The following is a 20366-nucleotide window of genomic DNA, read 5'->3' as shown; positions in this document are numbered from 1 at the left end:
ATATCTGGGTGGCTTTGACCTTCAGTGAAAATTTTTTGTGCATGCATTCCTAGTCAGTAGTGATCAAATGTACGATTTACTAACCATTTAAATTAATTATTATGAAAACTTTGTCCAAAGATGCCCTCACTGGGTTTGGCCTGCCTCATTGGCAGTGCTAGTGTTTAGGCTCATCTATCTGTACCTTAGGTGGAATATGCCTTCTTATTCCATAGGGATTGCTAGTCTACAATCCTTGCTTATCTGTTGAATGCTGACTATAATGCTGCCTATTATACATCCTATTAGCCTCACATTCCAATGGGCCTCAAGGCATTTTTCCCCTCACACTTCCATTTCCACTTAATATTGTTTGGTGACCATTTATGAAATACATTGCTTAGACAATAAGCAGGACTCCAACCTAAGTAGAATTCATGAGAAATAGAATCATCATCATGGGGATCGGGTTGGTGTGGTGGCTAGTGTGTTGGCTTCTCACCCCGTGGGCTCGGGTTCAAATCCCGGCGGTGGCAGAGAAATTTCAGAGATTGCCCGATTCCTGCTTGAATGTTGTGAGGAGGACATTTCAAGCGCAACACTCCGTCCGTCGGATGGGACGTTAAGCCTTGGTCCCCTCGGTGCCTTTCGTTAAGAGCAGGCTAATGCCGACACAGGGTTTCTCTCCACCCTTCCTTACCTACCCTTACCTCACGGGGCAAATGGCCTAAGATGTTGGTCGCCTCCTTCAAATACCATTAACATAGTATCATCATGAAGATTTCGACCTGTTTTTTTCAGCCATGTCCAGTCCAACAAGGGCACCAAGAACCCCTCGGCGCTCGGCCAGGACTCCATCAAGGCCAACTGGCTCTGAATCTCCAATCTCCACTCCTAACCGTCCTGCCCGGAGACGCAATCCTGAAGACCCAGAAATTGTGCCGGAGTCTGACCAAGTGTCTCATGTGTCATCATCACCCACGCGTGCCGCTGTGCTGGCTGGCCTAGAAGTGAGCAGTCCAGTAGGACCAGTAACAGCTCAAGGTACATGGTCCTCGCCATTTATTTTTTGGAGTAAGTCGAGCCATGGTATCCAAAGTCTTGTTAATGTTGTCTTCTCTTTAGGCCTGAGTGAAATTGATTTGAGCTCACCGCTGAATTATGGAACACCAGGCTCTGCCTCCTCTCTTCTGCAAACTCCGAGGTCTGGCATCCCAGTGCGCCTGCGGTCGGACATTGGCACAAATCGCAGAGCTAGGCTCGTCAATGTGGCATCTGACAATGTAAGATCATCAATGGGTATAAGTTTTTTAATGGATTTTATTGAAAACTTCTATTGTGTCTAGTTTTGAATTGATTTCTTTGTACCTTGAAATCAAACTGTATCCTCAAAGCCATAATGTTATAGATGGTGCAGAAATATGGGCATGTACGAAAATACAGTATAGGAAGGAATTTGCTCTAAATCTTGAAAGCAGTGAAGTGGTTATGATGACGTACTGGTTAGATTTGTTGTGGAGCCTGAGCTTTGAGCATCCTGATTATTAAGATGGTATAAATCACTGTAGTACTTCAATCCAGGGGGTTGCTGAAAGATTGAGCAACTTAAGGAGAACTCTGCCTTCGAGATTCTTCAATGATATGGCAGATACTATGAACCAAGAGTAGGGACAGCAGTGAGTTTCATTTAATTTTGAGTCTTGTATTGATGTATTGCAAATGTCTTTGCATCCTTTCTAAAGCCTTTTTCTGTACCTTTTTAGTTCTTCACTAGTTCTGACCTTCATGATTTAGATTCTCACTTGTGCAAATCTTTCTATATGCCTCATAAGTAACCATAGCTTTCCACTCTTGGTATCGTGAATTTCTTCTTTTTTTGTGTTAACTCTTCGGCTTTTTTAGTGAACGTAATACAGAAGACTCTCGTTATTACAAAGTACATGGGACTGAAAAACTGGAGGTTTGTAATAACGAAGTTTGTATGAACGTTTCTTTTAGGAATCATAAAAAAAAATATTTTGTCAAAATTTCTTGTATCTTCAATCTCCTGCATTTATAGTCTTCAGAGTCAAGTGTATAATATATGCAATTAAATTATGCGTAAGTCCTCGATATATGAATAAGATGTCTTCCGAATTCTTGCTTGTAAGTTGATAAACCTATACAAGGCATCGAGGAGAGTGGTTATCCTTCAGAATGCAACACTGCATCACAATATTGTGTTTACTCAAGGTTGTGACGAACTGATCTAGCTTGCAACGTAGCTGAAGCCGAAAAAAATACTGTCTGCGAGAAGAAAAAAATGGGTGAAACTCTGAACAGGTCCAGACTTCATACCGGATTAAATGATACTTTGTTCAGATTATGCCCAAAGTGCGAGTTCCTCTATGCCATGTCATGTCGCTTTGGCAAACTCTGAAGCACCAAATTTGAAATTTCAGGTACTCCTGAATTTTTCAAATGTTCGTACTCTGAAAGTTTGTAAATCCAATGTGCGTAGGAAGAGGACTAGCTGTTCGTCCAATTTACGAGCTTTAATGAGTGGGTCACCATAATTCCACAGGAATGAAGCTTATTATGTGATGTTGAGTGCTTATTGAAGTATCTCCTACTGAAGAAAGAACCAAAATTGACGCTCTTGGGCTCAGTACAATAAGAGAACTTATACATAGATCTATGATGATAACGTATCAAAGTGTATATCCACCTAAATGCCATTGCTTTTTTGCGGAACTTCGTATTAAAGTTCATTTTGTAACTACCGGGACTGAGATTCGTAATTTTGTAATAATGAAAATTTCGTAACAATGTTTCTTTTACTATAGATTGGATAGGCCTTTTCGTTGGGACCAACGAATTGCTTCGTAATAATGAGAACTTTGTAATAACGTTGTTCATATTAACAAGAGTCTACTGTAAGTCCATTTCATCAAGTGGCCTTATCTTTATTCTGTTCCTCTTGCTTTAGATCTAGGAAGAAGATGAGAAGTGTGGGTTAGCCTTTCCTTGCTGAGCATTAAATTTGCCCTAGGCATTGAAGACCCATAAGTTATGAGATTATGTATCAGTTTAAAAGGCATTTATTGACTTATGTCCCTTCACCATATCATAGTATTTTAGTGAAACATTTCTTGCACTTATTTTCATGCAGGTTGATGGAGTTCCACCAACATCTGAATCTGATGCCACGCTCGATGGTCCCCAGCTTGTGGTCTGGGGAACTGATGTTGTTGTATCTCGATGCAAGGAGAAGTTTAAGCGTTTCATTATGCGATTTGTGGATCCATCTGCTGAAGAGGATGAGAGGACAGAGGTGATGGATGAAAACGAGCCTCTGTACCTACAGAAATTGAAAGAGGTTTGCATCTTATCTTTACCATGTGGCCTTTTGAATGTTTCCCTGTTATATGTTTTTTAATGTCCAAATTTTCTTACCTTGCTCTTTGTAAAACTATCTTACTTTCCCATTTTTTTTCCAATAGATTGAATCTTTGGAGGAGCCATTCCTTAATGTCAATTGTGCTCACATTGAAGCATTTGATGCAGAATTATATAGGCAGCTTGTGAGCTACCCACAAGAGGTTATTCCTGCCTTGGATATGGCTGCTAATGAGCTTTTCTTTGATAAGCATCCTGGTGCTGTTCTCGAGCACCAAATCCAAGTCAGGCCATTCAATGCAGTAAAAACACGTAATATGCGAGCCCTTAACCCTGAAGGTAATTTTATTAACTTTTCTTAGGTGTAAATATCTAGTGTTTTACTGTAAGTTCTGATTGCCTGTTACAAGAGATAGTCGGATCCAGGATATTTTTTGCCCGGTACCAGATCGGAGCTGAATCTTCGGATATTTTTGGATCCATACGCATTTTCAAATTCCTGGCAAAAAGGAAGTAATTTACAAGTTTCTTCTGAGTAAATACAATCAAAGGAATACTTTCTAGATTTACGTACACATTTTAATATTTGTACTGATCAAAAATCATTTTTATAAGCTTTCAAATAATTTAAAAATACTGATAAAATCTTAAACTGCCCAGGATATAAAGTGTTATGGTTGCGTTTGGAAATGAAACTAGGTTTCAATCTTACGATAAACCATTGACTAAATTTTAATATTCCTCAATTTTAATATAAGTTTCCACCGAGTTTTGTCTCTTTCTCATGGCATGCAGACTTATGTTTCACCAGCAAATGCGGTGAGGTGGATTTTGCACTTCCTCGTGATAGTTTCACGTCACAGTGCACACACATGTCAATGGGCTTACCTTGTTATGCCAATAAAAATGTTTCTACACCATAAAAGACATTTTTATTGATATTTCATTAAATTAAATTGCAACTGCGCAATCTGCAACACAATTAACAATGATTAGAACAACTTTCGCATCACGTGCGACGAGTTGTGGGAACAGACCGAGATGACCGCTTGGAGAGAGGAAGGGGTGGGCAGCAGAAGTGCCTAAAGGATATGTAGAGTGGAAGGAGTGCGCTCCCCCTGTCTTTCAAGCAATGAAGGTACGAATGAGGGAGTCAAGGACAACATGTCAGATCTTGCTATTTTGTGATGTCGTTGCCTTCAAAGCGAAGCCGGGCGACATATGTGATACATACAGTTGGTGTTTCCAGGCCATATCTTCTTCTTTGATGGTACTGATGGCACACCTGTTTGTTTGAAAATTGTGCTGTTTGGACAATGCTGAATATTGGTATAGTTTTGTTGTAATTAAAAAAAACTTTTTTCGATCAATTTTGAGCTTAAAAAAAAACAAAAATGTTAGAAATGCGACGCACATGGTCTCATTCTTTTTTGAATCTCGTGCACATCATCCAATTACCGAAAACTATCGAGACACCTTCGGGTCCATTAAGTCACTCACCTAGCATTTGTTCTCTGGAAACGTAGCTAATTGAAGCAGGTAAGATGAAAAAGGTCAGTGGGTGGACAGATGGGGTGGGGTGAAACACGCTTCCATTCTTCTTGTGTAACTTGGTATTTTCCATCGAAGATAATGATTTATGGACTGTGTGGTCTTGGAAAGGGAAAAAAATATCAGAGGCATGAGGTGTAGGAGGGTTGAGGGTGTTTTTTTGTTAAATCTGTGACTTCGTCACTTTTGACGTGGTTGTTATCTTATGGCTTTAAGATTCTCCCGATGGTTGTTCAGCCTCTTTGTAAGAGTCACACTATGTGCCTGTTGTATTTTGCCAAAAGAACTTCTGCAACTTAAATTCTGTTGCATAACCCCTACGAGAGCTTTTAAACAAAATGGTTCATGAGTACGACCAGCATCACAGTGCAACGGTGCATGGGAAAGTAGGATTGGAACTCTTTCCACTCCCTCATATGGGACGCTGCATTCACTGAAGCATAAATTAAAAATTTCGGATTCCGATCCAATACATTCAGTGAATTTGGATCCCAAGTATCGGATGAAGGGCAATATCCGCAGATATTTGCATCCAATCTGACCATCCCTGCCCATTATACTTCTGACAAGGGGAGACCACGTACCTTGCTTCGCCTTTTTCAAAGCTGTATTTTTTATGGCATTTGGAATTGCGAACACACATCTGAACTGGTAGTGGTTCCATTAAATGGGCCATAGTTAGCCTAGTGATGGAACATGATTGTTTGTAAATTTAGATACAATTACGTGTTTATTATTAATTATTTAAAAATTAAACATTTGATTTAAATTCCATCTCATTTTCTTATAACGTTTTGAATTCTCTCTGACAAATCATGGCAGACCCCATAAATGTACTGGTTACTGATGCAGCCCCCTTATTCTGGCATCACCTTAGTCACAATGGTGCGGTGTGATGACCGGAATTTGAGCGCAAGATATTTGCGGCAAATTCGGTTACGAAAGTGTTTACTCCCTCGCTAGCAGGTGACTATGCGCGCGAAGCGAGGCGGAAGGGGAGGATGACTCGAGGCTAAGAAAGCGAAAGGCGAAATACGGCACACAAAAATACTCTTGGAGAGGACGGGAAGATGCAACACCATGGAGTTGTCGTAACAAACACTCCACTTCCTAGAGCCCCATATAGTCCTATAGGTCAACTGGGGGGGGAGGATAGGACCTAGGGGGCCAAGATTTTGAATATAAAAACTCTCAAAATCTGAAGGAAGGCAGTTGGTGTTTGGGGAGTGACAACCGGGGTGTGTATCACGAGGGGTCGTCACTTGGTGCAGCAGAGATCGCCCGTCTACTCCGTGCCGTATTGAGATACCCTGTCGGTAACCAGTACTTTCCGGGCATCCCGCGAACATCCAAGGGAAAAGCGAGAGTATCAGCCTTGCCGAACGCCCGACGTCTATCCGCCTCTTCGCGACCTCCGCCTGTTCAAGCCGGTACGCTTCTCGGGAGACCCAAAGGTAAAGTGCCTTTTCCTATCTATAAAAACTACAGCTTGAATCAATTCATTGCTTACGGCACCCTAAGGCAAGGACCCACACGGCGAAGCCGAGTTCGATCCCCGTCGCACAACAGAGCACGGGGCGGACGCTACAAATGGTGGCAGCGGTGTCGATAATTGAAATGCCCGCATGGGGCGAATTCATTTTTTTTTGAGAGATTGAGGAATTAAAATTTTTTTTCGCTCTTTGAGGCAATCAAAATTTTTACTCAGGAAAGATGTTGTTCGGTCATTCCCATTCCGGGATTGATATTTCGCCTCCGAGTGAGAAGATTACTCTCAAATGCCAGGGCACTGTAAGACCTGAATGGTTTCACTTACAGGAGCCAGAAGCGTGATTTGCATACAAGCTGTACTTTCGGGTCTCTCGTTTCGTGTCCCCATGTTTTTCTTCTTCGTGTAAAAAAATTTTGTGTTTTCCGATTTGTAAATATACCTTAGCCAGGTAGTTTCGTGGCTCTTTGTCAAAATTTTGCTGTGTGGTCGCTACGGTGGCATCACGAAGAATTGTGACCCCGCGGGAAGTCATTTAAAAGTAAGCCGTGCCACACAATCCATTTAAAAATGCCGGATCCTCCCACCGTTCCGCCCACCATGGCTCCTGCCAATGTATCCGGGTTTTTATACGCGGTAGAAGTATTTTCAGGGGAGGACGACGAGATAGCCGTCGAGGAATTTTTGACAACTCTTGAAACCGCGGCCACTTTGGGCCAATGGAGTCCTAACCATAGAGTAATGGTATTGAAATTACGTATCAAGGGCAAGGCAAGGCTATTTGTGAATACGCTCGCGCCCGAAGTAGGAAGTAATTGGGAGGCCTTGAAAAAGGCGCTAAGGGAAAGATTCTCCGCACGGGAAAACGCAGGGGCTAGGTTGAGGAAATTACTGGACTGCCGACAGGGTCGCGAAACGGTGAGAGAATACGCGGAGCGAATCCGAGCTCTGGGCGAAACTCCGCAAGATTCAGTGACCGACCCGGAGGAACGCCGATGGCGGGCCAAAGTGCGGGAGGAGACGATGTTACAACAATTTTTACAGGGGCTGAGGGAAGGGATCCGGAGATTCGTGTTAATCCGGGAGCCGTCCACTTTTCAAGAGGCAGTGCGCCTCGCGAAAATGGAGGAACAAAATGACGAGCAAGGCAGAAATAGACTATGTTTAGTGGCCGGTCCCACCACGCCATCGGGTGACCGCAATAATCACCCCCCATCACCGCCGCCTTTTTTACCCGCGCCATCACGGCCAATGTGCTACCAGTGTCGACAATACGGGCACTTCGCAAGGGATTGCGTAATAAACCCCATGCGCTGCTTTAATTGCAACGAGATGGGGCATGTGAGGCGCGAGTGTCGAGCAAATAGATTTTCCACTCGGAACTATGCACTGCCTCGGGCGGGAAGCCCTCCTCCCCCCGTCCGATCGCGAGCCCCTCCCCCCAATGCTAACCTTACGGGAGGGACGAAGACGGCGTTCAACCCACGAAGAAACGCTCCGGCGGAGAGAGGACGACGCCCCACCCACCCAAACGGACTTCCCTCCGGGCACCAGTCCCGCCGCGCGGAGGGGACTCGGCGATGGTGAAAGGAAAGCGGGAGAGATTGGCGCCGTCAACCCGCCGAGCAGACACAACGGGTTATGCCGTGTCCGTCGAGGTGGGAGGCAGCCGCGCGACCCTTCTCATCGACACGGGAGCCACGCTGTCCCTCCTCAGAGAAGAAGTCCCCCGCCCCAACCACCCCCTTCACCCCCCCTTGACACAACTTTGCGGAGTCACTGGCCATCACCTAGCCATAACGGGGACGGTGACTCTCCCGGTGAGGTTAGGAAAAGGCACGTTTTTCCATGAATTTCAGGTAGTGGGGTCGGACTTAAGATTACCCGCCGACGGCATTTTAGGATTGGATCTCCTTCGGACAATGGAAGCGAGTCTAAATCTAAAAACAGAAGTGTTGAGAGTGGGTAATGAAGACTTCCCTTTGGAAGCGGTTGTCTTTGGCCGGGACACGGGGGTTCTAGCGCGGGAGGAAGAGAGAGGGAGACGAGAGAAAGGGGAAAATCCTCAGATGGTTAGACTGAAAGAGCGCACGCGGATTTCCCCGCGCAGTGAGGTGGTCACTATGGGGATCCTCGGGAAGAACGGAGGGCAGGGCGAGCAGACATTATTAATGGAACCGGTCGAAGTTCCTATCCATGGGATCATGGTCGGAAGAGGAATTGTGCGCCGATTGGAGGGAAATCAAATCCCGGTGAAATTAATTAATGTCTCGAATGAGGAATTGGAAATTCCCGTAAATATGGTGGTGGGAAACATTACGCGGGAATTTAAAATTCCGGAGGCCGCTCATAAGGAGTTTAGTCGGAGGGAGAATAGCCTTCCCGAGGAATTAGAGATTAAGTGTTTGCAGCTACCAGGGGAGGAAGGAAAGAGGTTGCGGGAAGTATTGTTAGAGTATAGCGACATTTTTCACAGGGAAGGGAAACCACTGGGTAAAACGTCGCGAGTGCGCCACGAAATCCACACCGGAAACCATGCCCCCATATTTCGACGACCGTATCGGGTTCCACAGACGCAGCGGGAGACAATGCGCACTCACATCACAGACATGCTCGCACAGGGAATTATTCAGGATTCTACATCCCCCTGGAGTGCGCCGGTGGTGCTAGTCGCGAAAAAATCAGAGAACGGAGAGGAGAAGCTCCGTTTCTGCACAGACTTTCGCGCACTCAATCAGATTACCCGGAGAGACGAATACCCCTTGCCAAATATTCAAGAGACGCTGGACCAACTAGGAGGAGCGAAATATTTTTCCACACTAGATATGGCCAGTGGTTATTGGCAAATAGAAGTTGAGCCAAGAGATAGGGAAAAAACTGCTTTCTCGACCCCCGAGGGGCATTATGAATATCTCAGGATGCCCTTCGGGCTGGCTAATAGTCCAAGCACCTTCCAAAGACTGATGGATTCCGTCCTATCAGGGCTTAAAGGAAGCAAGTGTCTCGTATACCTTGATGATATAATTGTTCATGGTCGAGACACAGGGGAGCATTTGGCTAACCTAAGGGAAGTGTTTGAACGATTGCGGGCCTCGGGGTTGGCGTTACAGCCCGCCAAATGCAAATTTTTGGAAAATTCGGTGAAATATTTGGGGCATATTATTTCATCGAAGGGGGTGGAGCCAGATCCCAATAAAATTAGGGCAATCAGTAATTTTCCCCCTCCACATAATCTACGGACACTCAGAGGATTTTTGGGCTTAGTTGGATATTACCGCCGATTTATTCCGAAGTTCGCCCAAATAGCTAAACCTCTGACGGAACTCACTAAGAAGGGTGTGAAATTTGAATGGACTCAGAAAGCCGTTGCCTCTTTCGCAACATTGAGAGACTTTTTATGTAATGAGCCGGTACTTCGGTACCCAGATTTCAAGAAACCTTTCATACTATACACGGATGCTTCCGGGGAAGCCTTGGGGGCCGTCTTAGCCCAGAAGGATGCCAGTGGGGAGTACGTAGTCGCTTACGCTAGTCGGCAATTAAATAAAGCGGAGCGTAATTACAGCGCTACAGAGAGGGAATGCCTGGGGGTAGTATGGGCGGTAAGGTATATGAGGTGTTACGTGTACGGGAGGGCCTTTACAGTTGTTACGGATCATAGGCCTTTGAAATGGTTATTTTCGCTAAAAGATTCATCGTCACGGTTGACTCGGTGGTCTCTTCTCCTAAGCGAATATGATTTCGAAGTACAACATAGGCCCGGGAAAGTACACCAAAATGCCGACGTTTTGTCTCGTAACCCGGTGGCGGTTATTCAAACACCTTTCGAGCCTGTATGGGATAGACAATTAATACGAGACGAGCAGGCAAGGGATCAATGGTGTGGGAAGGTGTTGGAGCAAATAGAAAAATCCGGGGGAAAAAGTGATTTTTATACCGATCAAGAGGGGATCTTGTATCGGAAAGGGAGAAGGGGCGAAGAGCAGTTGGTTGCTCCCAAGAGCATGCGGGAGAGGGTGCTTAGAGCGTTTCATGACTCACCGTGGGCGGGCCATATGGGAATAAAACGCACCCTGGGGACCATTGGGGCCAAATTTTGGTGGCCAAAGATGATAAGTGATGTGATCACCTATTGCACGCATTGCCATTCGTGTCAATTGCGTAAAGACCCGCAGAAACAAAACAGGGCGCCATTACAGTCTTTACCAGAGGTGACTGGCCCCCTGCAGAGGGCAGCAATGGACATCGTGGGACCACTACCAATGACGGATAGAGGGAACCGATACATCCTTACCTTCCAGGACGCCTTTACCAAGTACCCGGAAGCGATAGCCATTCCCAATCAAAAAGCGGAAACGGTAGCTAAGGTATTTGTGGAGTCAATCATTACTCGTCACGGCGTCCCGCGACAATTATTGACGGACCGTGGGGCAAACTTCACCTCCCAACTCATGAGAGAAGTGTGTAAGCTCTTAGGGATAAAAAAATTGCAGACAACTGCTTACCATCCCTCCGGAAATGGGCTGATTGAGCGAAGCCATAGGACGTTAATGGACATTTTGTCTCACTTTGTTGACAAATATCAACGAAGTTGGGATACTTGGGTACAGTTCGCCATGTTAGCATATAGGAGCTCCCGACACTCCGTTACCCGCGAAACCCCCTACTTCCTTATGCACGGGCGGCATATTGAACTACCGTTCGACGATATTACATCACCAGCCTCCATTAATTACGCTACGGATAGCAATTACGCAGCCGAACTCCAAGCGCGCTTGAAACTCTCGTTCCAAGCCGTTGCGGAAAGACTAAAAGTCGGACATGCGGCACAGGCGAAGGAGTATAACAAACGTGCTACGGAAGTGTCGTTCCAACGGGGGGACTGGGTGTTCGTGCGAAAAGACGCTACACGGCCAGGGACAACTAGAAAGTTAGATAAACATTGGGAAGGGCCATATGAAATCTTAGAGCAAACCAGTCCGGTGAACTATAGAATTAAAAGTGTACAAGGGCATAAAGGCGCTCAAATAGTGCATGTGAATCGTTTAAAACAGTGCAAACTAAGTGATGCCCCTCGTGCCCCCGCCTCCCCTCCCCTACCAGCCGAAGAAAAAGTGAAAGGACGACGACGGAGGAGGCAAGAGCCCTCCCCTCCCCTCCCGCCATATTGTGTCGTCCCAGGTGTCGAGTGGGACACGGGTCCCCCTTCAAGACCTTCCCCTCCCTCACTACCCACCCTCTCTCCCCCGCCACATCGGTACCCCCCTCCGCAGCCGAGGACCGGTCGAGCTGACGAGGGAAGTGTAAACAAAAAGGGGTGACGAAACGCGGGATGGCCGCGCGGAACTAATGGTGAAAGATTTTCGGTTGTTTTCGTGTGGGATTTAAACGGTTTTCAGGTGGATAATAAGTCATGGGCAACTCCAATTCATTCTTTTTTTTTTATTGGATATATACATATATATTATATATATATACATTTTTTCCCTCCTCCCAATTATGCATACAAGAGACAGATAAATTGGGACAATATTAATTGGTTTCTAAAAAGGTGCTGGCTCCCGCCGCTCATCCAGGGTGGGGTGATCGAGGTAGAAGGGCAGCCGCTGTACTTCCGAAGGGCTGCAGGGCCGCAGTCGGACCTTCAGGTCGGGGTCGTCCGTTAGGGCATTGATCGAAAAGATGTGGTGTCGCTGAAAACAACCAACCAGCAGAGCGTGCATTTGATAAAGTTGCAGGCGACTATTGTCAATTCCACGTACGCTCTGGCACGAAGAAATGAACTAATCGTCGCGAAGATTAGTAACGTTACTTCGCGGTTGGCCGCAGAGCTGACAAAACGGTACAATGTACTAATCCCCCACCCCAGAGCATTGTTTTACAGAACCAAGTCCACCAATCGGTGGGTATACAGCGTCCCGCGGAGGAGCCACTTCCTACAGAGATGCCCCGGGAGAGAGGAAGCCTTGAACGTCACAGAAGACTTTCTCAGCGGCACCGGGGTGGTGGAGCTGCGACCCGGATGTTCCGGCTACAGCGAGGGACAGGTGCTGACCCCTTTCTTCCACCGGAGCTCAGCCCTCACCACCCGACGGAGGGATATCTACATGCCGGAGATTAAGGACATTTTGCAAGGCCCACTACATCACTACATCAACAACCCATCGGCGGAGAAACAACAGAGACTGGAGAACCTCGTCCACCAGTCTCGTCGCATCTTCGGGAGCCAGGGAGGTATTCCGGTGGAACAGGTCCACGAGATGCTCCAGGAAGCAGAGGCCCTAGAAGAACCGTCGTGGGTACCATCTGTGCACACCATCTCCTACCTTGGCCTGATCCTTACGGCAGGAGCCGCCATATGCGCAACGGGGGTCGCGATCTTCCGCCGGTTCCGGAAGCGGTCGATTCAACCCCCGCCTACACCATCGGCACCAGAGGAGATGGAGATGCTACGAGCTCCACAGTAACAAAAAGAAATTTTTGTACAAAAACTTTACAAGCATTGTATTATAAGAATAAAGAGGAAATGGCGGTTAACTGGAGGGTGGGACACTCACGAGAAGCACACACAAAAAAAAAAAAAAAATGGTTTAAAATGTGAGCAGTCTCGTGATAGAGACGGCTCAATTTAGAGACAGCGGGGAGCGGTGTGATGACCGGAATTTGAGCGCAAGATATTTGCGGCAAATTCGGTTACGAAAGTGTTTACTCCCTCGCTAGCAGGTGACTATGCGCGCGAAGCGAGGCGGAAGGGGAGGATGACTCGAGGCTAAGAAAGCGAAAGGCGAAATACGGCACACAAAAATACTCTTGGAGAGGACGGGAAGATGCAACACCATGGAGTTGTCGTAACAAACACTCCACTTCCTAGAGCCCCATATAGTCCTATAGGTCAACTGGGGGGGGAGGATAGGACCTAGGGGGCCAAGATTTTGAATATAAAAACTCTCAAAATCTGAAGGAAGGCAGTTGGTGTTTGGGGAGTGACAACCGGGGTGTGTATCACGAGGGGTCGTCACTTGGTGCAGCAGAGATCGCCCGTCTACTCCGTGCCGTATTGAGATACCCTGTCGGTAACCAGTACTTTCCGGGCATCCCGCGAACATCCAAGGGAAAAGCGAGAGTATCAGCCTTGCCGAACGCCCGACGTCTATCCGCCTCTTCGCGACCTCCGCCTGTTCAAGCCGGTACGCTTCTCGGGAGACCCAAAGGTAAAGTGCCTTTTCCTATCTATAAAAACTACAGCTTGAATCAATTCATTGCTTACGGCACCCTAAGGCAAGGACCCACACGGCGAAGCCGAGTTCGATCCCCGTCGCACAACAGAGCACGGGGCGGACGCTACAGCTGGATTCAGGGTGCTTAACTGTAACATCTTGTGGTTACCAAGGGGAGTTTCTTAGTTTTTAAATGTGTGTCTTTAGCTTGAGTGAACCACTGTCCAAGTTTTTAAATGTGTATTTTTAGATTGACTGAACCACTGTCCATGGCTCCTTGCCATTGGGGCCACCATGGTTACCACTGTGTCCATTTCTATCTGACATATGTCGTGGGATGTCCCAGTGGAACATGGACATAGAATCCACATTGATTTTAAATTGATAACCATGTTGATGCTACATATGTGTTGATGTTGAAGTAGTAATGGTCTTCAATGATGTGTTGATTCAGCATCCATCATTGACGATGATGCATCAATGTTGTATTCAACGAATATCGATATATATTCAACTATACAAAATATTATAAGTGAAATTTTGTTGAATGATGTATCAATTAATATTGAACCATACAAAACTGTGTGGTTTAATTCTGACGTCATAGCAATAAGAAATCACAACAATGAAACAAACCATTTTTTGGGTGTCTATCATTTTTAAAATTTTATTTTTTAATTTTACTTTACACTGTGCACTATGCATAACACAGTCCCATGAATTCTGTAGTGTATGTATGGTTGAGTACAGTGTGTACTTCAGAGATAAGCCTGAGCAGTTCAACTCTCAAGGTAGTCGTTAAGCAGGTTATTAACTGTTACCCTGTCTGTGAAAATGAGAACGTCTGGCAGCAGCTGAATCTCAATGTTTTGTATTTCATTCGTAAAGGAGTGAAAAATCATTTGATTAATTTTCCTTGACAGAAATTTTTGTAGAAGATAGGATTTCTCTAGAGAAAGTGAAAATGCTTATTGATTATGGGATAAAACTCAGGACCATAATTTTTCTGTGCTTCTCATGGTAAAACAATCTGTTTATTTGTACTAAACTGTCATTAAAGTTTCAAGTTACATTGTCCTTTCTCTCTTTCAGATATTGATCAACTAATCACTATATCAGGCATGGTGATAAGAACATCAGGAATAATCCCAGAAATGAGGGAAGCTTTCTTCCGTTGTGTTGTTTGCGGAGCTGAATCTGTGGTGGAGAATGAGCGTGGACGTATTTCTGAACCTACGCTTTGCTCTCATTGCAATACCAACCATTGTTTTTCTCTCATTCATAACCGTTCACAATTTACTGATAAACAAATGGTGAAGCTTCAAGAATCCCCAGGTGTGTGGGCATGCTAGTGATAAAAGGTTGTATGATGCAACAGAAATAATAACAACAAAGGGGTAGCTGTTAATGGAAGGGAAACGGAAGAGAAAGTCTCATAGGCTTCTGATTAAAACTCGAGCGTAACTACTTGAAAAACAATTGGATGTAGTGTTACATTGCATTTAGTGGTATGCTTTTTGATAAATTCATGTTCTCTATCCCAAACAGCATATAGAAATCTGTTATTATTTTAATAACAAAAATAATTAAAGAGTTAATTGTTAATCATAGAAGAAATAGGTCATATTTCTAAGGCCTTAACCCTTTCACTGCTGTTCAATCTCCGGAAACCTTCTCCTCACATGCGGCGAAAATGTTAAAATGCGTTTCCTGGGCCCATGGAGCAGGTACTTCCAGGATGGGTGTGGTACACCCTCCGAAGGGTCACTAATCCCCGACCCTATCCTCGACGAACTCACCCTCGCAGGACCGTCTCATCGGCCCTACCAGTGGGGGCCCTACCTCCGGAAAAGTGACCGCTCTGACTGCAATTTGAAAATCAATCAATCAATCCGATCATCGAAATATGATAGTTTTCATCGCACTCCTGCCAATCAAGCAATCAAGTACGTCTTTGAACCGTGTCTCTGCGATAAGAAATAACGATTTTGTTAACTTTACAACAAAACGTGGCTGCGGACCACCAGAAAATGGCCTTTATATCAAAGTTAACAAAATCATTATTTTTCATCGCAGAAACACGGTTCAAAGACGTACTTGATTGCTTGATTGGCAGGAGTGCGATGAAAACAATCATATTGTGATGATCGGATTGATTGATTGATTTTCAAATTGCAGTCAGAGCGGCCACTTTTCCGGAGGTAGGGCCCCCGCTGGTAGGGCTGATGAGACGGTCTTGCGTGGATGAGTTCGTCGAGGAAAGGGTCCTGGATTAGTGGGTCCCTTCGAAGTGCTTCGGCGAAAGTGCTGACCGTATGGCAGGGAGGAAGAAAAAGTACGTCCACCGCAGTCTGCCGTGCGGACGTACTAGGTACGTCCACAGCAGTGAAAGGGTTAAGCAGTCAGTGTGTTCATTGAATTGTTTTATACACGAACACATGGTTGAGACCTTGCAATCTGAAAATTATTCTTTCTTTTCCAGAACCTGGAAATTTATATGAATTACTCTTTGAGTTTCTGATTCATGTGAGGGAAGTTTTTCAAAATTAAATTGGGAAATTATACAGTTTAAACCTGCCTTATTTTTTATTTGTGGTGTACCACAAAGGTAGTGATGCATGAAATGATTTTGAATTAAAAATAAATATTTTTAACGATCAAATTTATTGCTTAAGAAGTTAAAATAGTAATCAAATTTCTTCTTTTCCTGTTAATATACTTCAAAATGCATTTATTCTGGATGCCTGTGATTATTTGTAAAAAAAACGGTATAAAAAACTTTGAATTTAGTGGAGATACAATTTGGAAGTACTAATTCTTTTTCCCCAGACAAAAATTTGTTCATCCCCATTCAGTTGGCCATATCATTTACTTTTTCGGTATTCTATCCTCTTTCTGTATGTGCTCATACACACTCCTCTTTTCCTTTTCAAAATGGTAGATGACATGCCTCCTGGCCAAACGCCTCATACAGTGATATTGTATGTTCACGGAGACCTGGTGGATTCAGTTCAAGCAGGGGATCGGGTCAATGTTACTGGAATTTTCAGAGCTGTGCCCATTCAAGCGAACCCACGAATGCGCAACGTCCGCTCAGTGTACAGGACACACATTGATGTTGTTCATTTCCGCAAAGCTGATTCGCGGCGGCTTCATGAACAGGAGGATGGGTAAGTGAAATTAATGTGACTGGAAATCAGTCAAACGTTCTCCTAATCTCTTTGTATAATTGTTTGTTCGAATTTTGTTGAAATTTGAGCAGGTAACATGCTTAAAGGAACAGTCTTTTACGTGATTTGATCCATGAATTTATGGCTTTCATGTTTTTGCGTTAGACATGGTAATAATAAATGTAATTTTTGACGGGGCAGGCTCTGCTTTATTGTGGGGGGCTCTGCTATATTGTCACCTTGGCATCAACTCTGGTCTCCAGGTGTAACTTTTTTTGCAGCTGGGGTGAAACTTAATTGCACTGATATTAGTTATTTTTCATGCCTCACCATGGGTTCGGTAATAGCCTTTACTATATAAAATAGATCAATGCATGATTTCTTTACATTTTGAAATAATGGGTAAATGATGATAATGTTGAGATCATGGAGTTCTTAATACAAGATTGGATTCATATTTTACGGTAGTTTATGCCATTAAATCTACTGCAAAAACATTTAACGAAGAATAATTTTGCAGATAACATAAAATAATATTTTTTTAAATTCCATCGAGACAAATGATGGTAGAAAAACATAATTAAATGCTTTATGAAATTTATTAAGAATTCTTGTTATTACAGTGGAACTTTTTTAGTACGTTTCTGAAGGGACCACAAAAAATGAACGTACTAACCAGGAAAACGTGCTAACAACGTGCTAAAAAATAGCAGTCGGGGTAATTGCAATCTGTGGAAAAGTCGTCATAATAGGGAAGTGCACTAGTGTTTCAAATGCACCAAACACATTTTTTAAATTAGAGTTCAGAATAACATAATGTCGTAAAACCACAGTTTAAATCCTAATAGTGAATACTTTATTCGAGATGACCGTCTGAAATATGGAAAAATTCAAAGGCCGCGAAAACGGGTGTCCATGTTGAATATTGGCCGTGACGTCACAAGGCAGTAGCAGAAGGCAGCTTCTACACCGTTTAGTTCTACCACTATTATTGCATAGAAAAATTACAGAATTTGAGGGTATCCGTTTTTTGCTGTCATAAAATATCTTCAGAATATATATGTGGCTGCTTCTCTTTCGAGTAAACGACTTCATCATTGCGTAATATATTAATATTCATTTACGTGTCAACTTCAAGTTTGGAAAGAGTAGTACGAATAGCACATTGAATCTTTAATAAATGCATGATGGCATTTATTTTTCGCTGGGTATATTTTGACACAATGCCGTTTATCATGCCAAAACTTTTTTTGTAAGAACCGAGTCAAACTAATAAACCTATTCCAGACGTTTGCTGCAAGACTTATTCGTTGCGTATGTATTCACGCCGGCCGGAACGTTCGCCCTTCGCAACTAGAATCATGGGATGTTAGCCTTATTTCCGAGCTGGCTGGTTGTTGCAATGGTTCGCTGTCCAGGATGGGTTCAAGAAAAGATAATCTTGGTTGGGAGAAGGAAAATTCCAACGAATTATAAATGGTATACCAAACTTTGATGTATTTATGGTTACTGAATAAGGAGGACAGGTTCAACGCTCCATAGAAATGCGAGACGTAAGGCTAACAAGGGAAACCGCGTACCTTGCTCCATCTTTTTCAATTAGGGCGTTAGTTAGGCTGTAATTAATTAATTTTCATGCGTTACTTTTTACAAGTTATATATATATATTTAAAATGTCAACCATTCCTAATGGGTCGGTTTGGGGTAGTGGTAGCGTGCACGATTCATGGGATAGATCTCATCCGAAGGACCATGGTTCAAGACTGCGTCATGGCATTATTTTTTGTTGTCTTCATTGTGATCATACGGCATCAAGTTTATCATTAATTATAATTGCAGCAATCATTGACATAAGACAATTTTTTTATCATCATTATGGCGTTTAGGTATTTTAGCAGTGTCATTACAAACGCAGAGATTCGATGACTACAAGGGTTGGTGTGCGCTAAAATGTTAATTTTTTCTTTGCTTATACTGACCAACTTCCACATTAAAAATGAAAACCACTCTTATAAGAGCACATACCATTAAAGGCTCGCGGCAAGCAACAATATGCGTACAGGCATAATTAATAAGAACACAAAGCGAATATAAAATGCCATATATCTCGAACACTTGTAATTCACATTACTCCAAAGGGAGTTTACTTACTCAGTACATACCTCAGTACCTACCAGTTTACCTCAGTAGCAGTGCTAAAAGAACCATTCTGAAATATAATTTCAACTAACAAATAGGATGAAATAAAAGTTGATAACCCTGGACCGGGCGCGCTGGCGTATAAAATACGTCAATCTTTGAAAACCAAGGATTTCGACATTGTACGTACATTCTGGGCTATAATGGTCTCGTGTATTCTTACAATGTACTTTGACTGCCTATATTGCGAGTTTTCAAAGTTCGAGGTATTGTAGCTAATTTTTTGGATCAGCAAGATGAACCCGTCACCAGTGGAGTACAAATTACGCCGCGCGACCTGCCGTGTACCTTTTTATCTGTATCACCTATAAATGTACTAATTTCAACAAATAAAGATTAAATTTAACAAAAATCGTTTGTTATCATATATGCACATATCATGGGCAAAGTACGCATTTTGCCCGGTCGTGTAAAAAAACAGTCGCGCCATAATCCTTTAACCAAACTACTTTCAGTTTATAAATTACGTAGGTCTACGCGGAAGATGCTATATTTTGACTCAACACACTTTCTGATGTGACTGAGGTACCTATTAAGTAAATTATTATAATATAAATATCAATTTGATCTTACAATACATTCAAATGATCTTCAAAACAGAATATCATCGATAGGTAAGAGTCAGGAGCAGCCTTGAACCATTTATTCCGTATAGCTTGTGCTTAAGGCACGGGAATGAATATCTTCTCCAGGCTTTTGTTTCGACGTCGAGATGAAATTTGGAACAAAAAATCATTTATAATTCTATTTTGAATTCATGTTTTCGGTACTAGACGACATTTTTAGGAAGCAAACTCCACCGATTCCCGGAAACTCTCGCCGCGCTAAAGAAGGCGACAGAATTCAGCGATACTCCACTGGTGACTACTGCCTTGTGACGTCACATCTCAATCAAGATGGAGGCACTGTGTTTCAGCGCAACATGAAATTTTCCGACTTTCAAAACGTTTTAAAGTGCATACCCCAGATGCAGAAAATAAAAGTGACTATACTAATGTTTCTTTTTTAGGCTAAACTTTCAAATTCAGCAATAAAAAAAAATTAGTGCACTTCCCTATTACAATTAATATCGGTAGTTCTAGTAGGATTGCCTTCCTGAACTCTTTTCACCTTTAAAATAAAGAAAATGGGCGCTACATTTCGAAAAACAATACCATGTGAGTACAAAATCACAATGTTTCATAGATTTCCCGAAGACAATTACATGAAAACGGAGTCTTTCTCCCATGATTTATCCTATATGTATTTATAGAAAGAGGACAAGTAAAGCTAAGTCATTTCTTTTTTGTCACAGCATACTCGGAGAATATAACAACCCTGAGTATGTCAACGGGTTGTTTTTAAACATCATAAAAATTGGACAAAATTATATTAACCTTAAAT

At 43.4% G+C, this 20366-nt stretch overlaps 1 protein-coding gene across 1 annotated transcript in view; it reads left to right on the top strand.

Moving 5' to 3' along the window:
• Nucleotides 1–20366, top strand: part of LOC124156525 (DNA replication licensing factor MCM4) — a 42941-nt gene that overhangs the window by 5281 nt on the left and 17294 nt on the right. The window contains exons 2-7 of the mRNA XM_046531120.1: nucleotides 781–1023; nucleotides 1105–1262; nucleotides 3131–3337; nucleotides 3462–3696; nucleotides 14707–14949; nucleotides 16556–16784. Of these exons, the coding sequence (XP_046387076.1) occupies nucleotides 783–1023; nucleotides 1105–1262; nucleotides 3131–3337; nucleotides 3462–3696; nucleotides 14707–14949; nucleotides 16556–16784 (1313 nt within the window). The 5' untranslated portion in view covers nucleotides 781–782. The remainder of the gene's footprint in view (nucleotides 1–780; nucleotides 1024–1104; nucleotides 1263–3130; nucleotides 3338–3461; nucleotides 3697–14706; nucleotides 14950–16555; nucleotides 16785–20366) is intronic.

This window comes from Ischnura elegans, chromosome 1 (genome assembly GCF_921293095.1).
Source record: "Ischnura elegans chromosome 1, ioIscEleg1.1, whole genome shotgun sequence".
Classification (NCBI taxonomy): Eukaryota; Metazoa; Arthropoda; class Insecta; order Odonata; family Coenagrionidae; genus Ischnura; species Ischnura elegans.
Note: the sequence above shows the minus strand (reverse complement) of the source record. Positions and strands in the feature narration are given on the sequence as shown.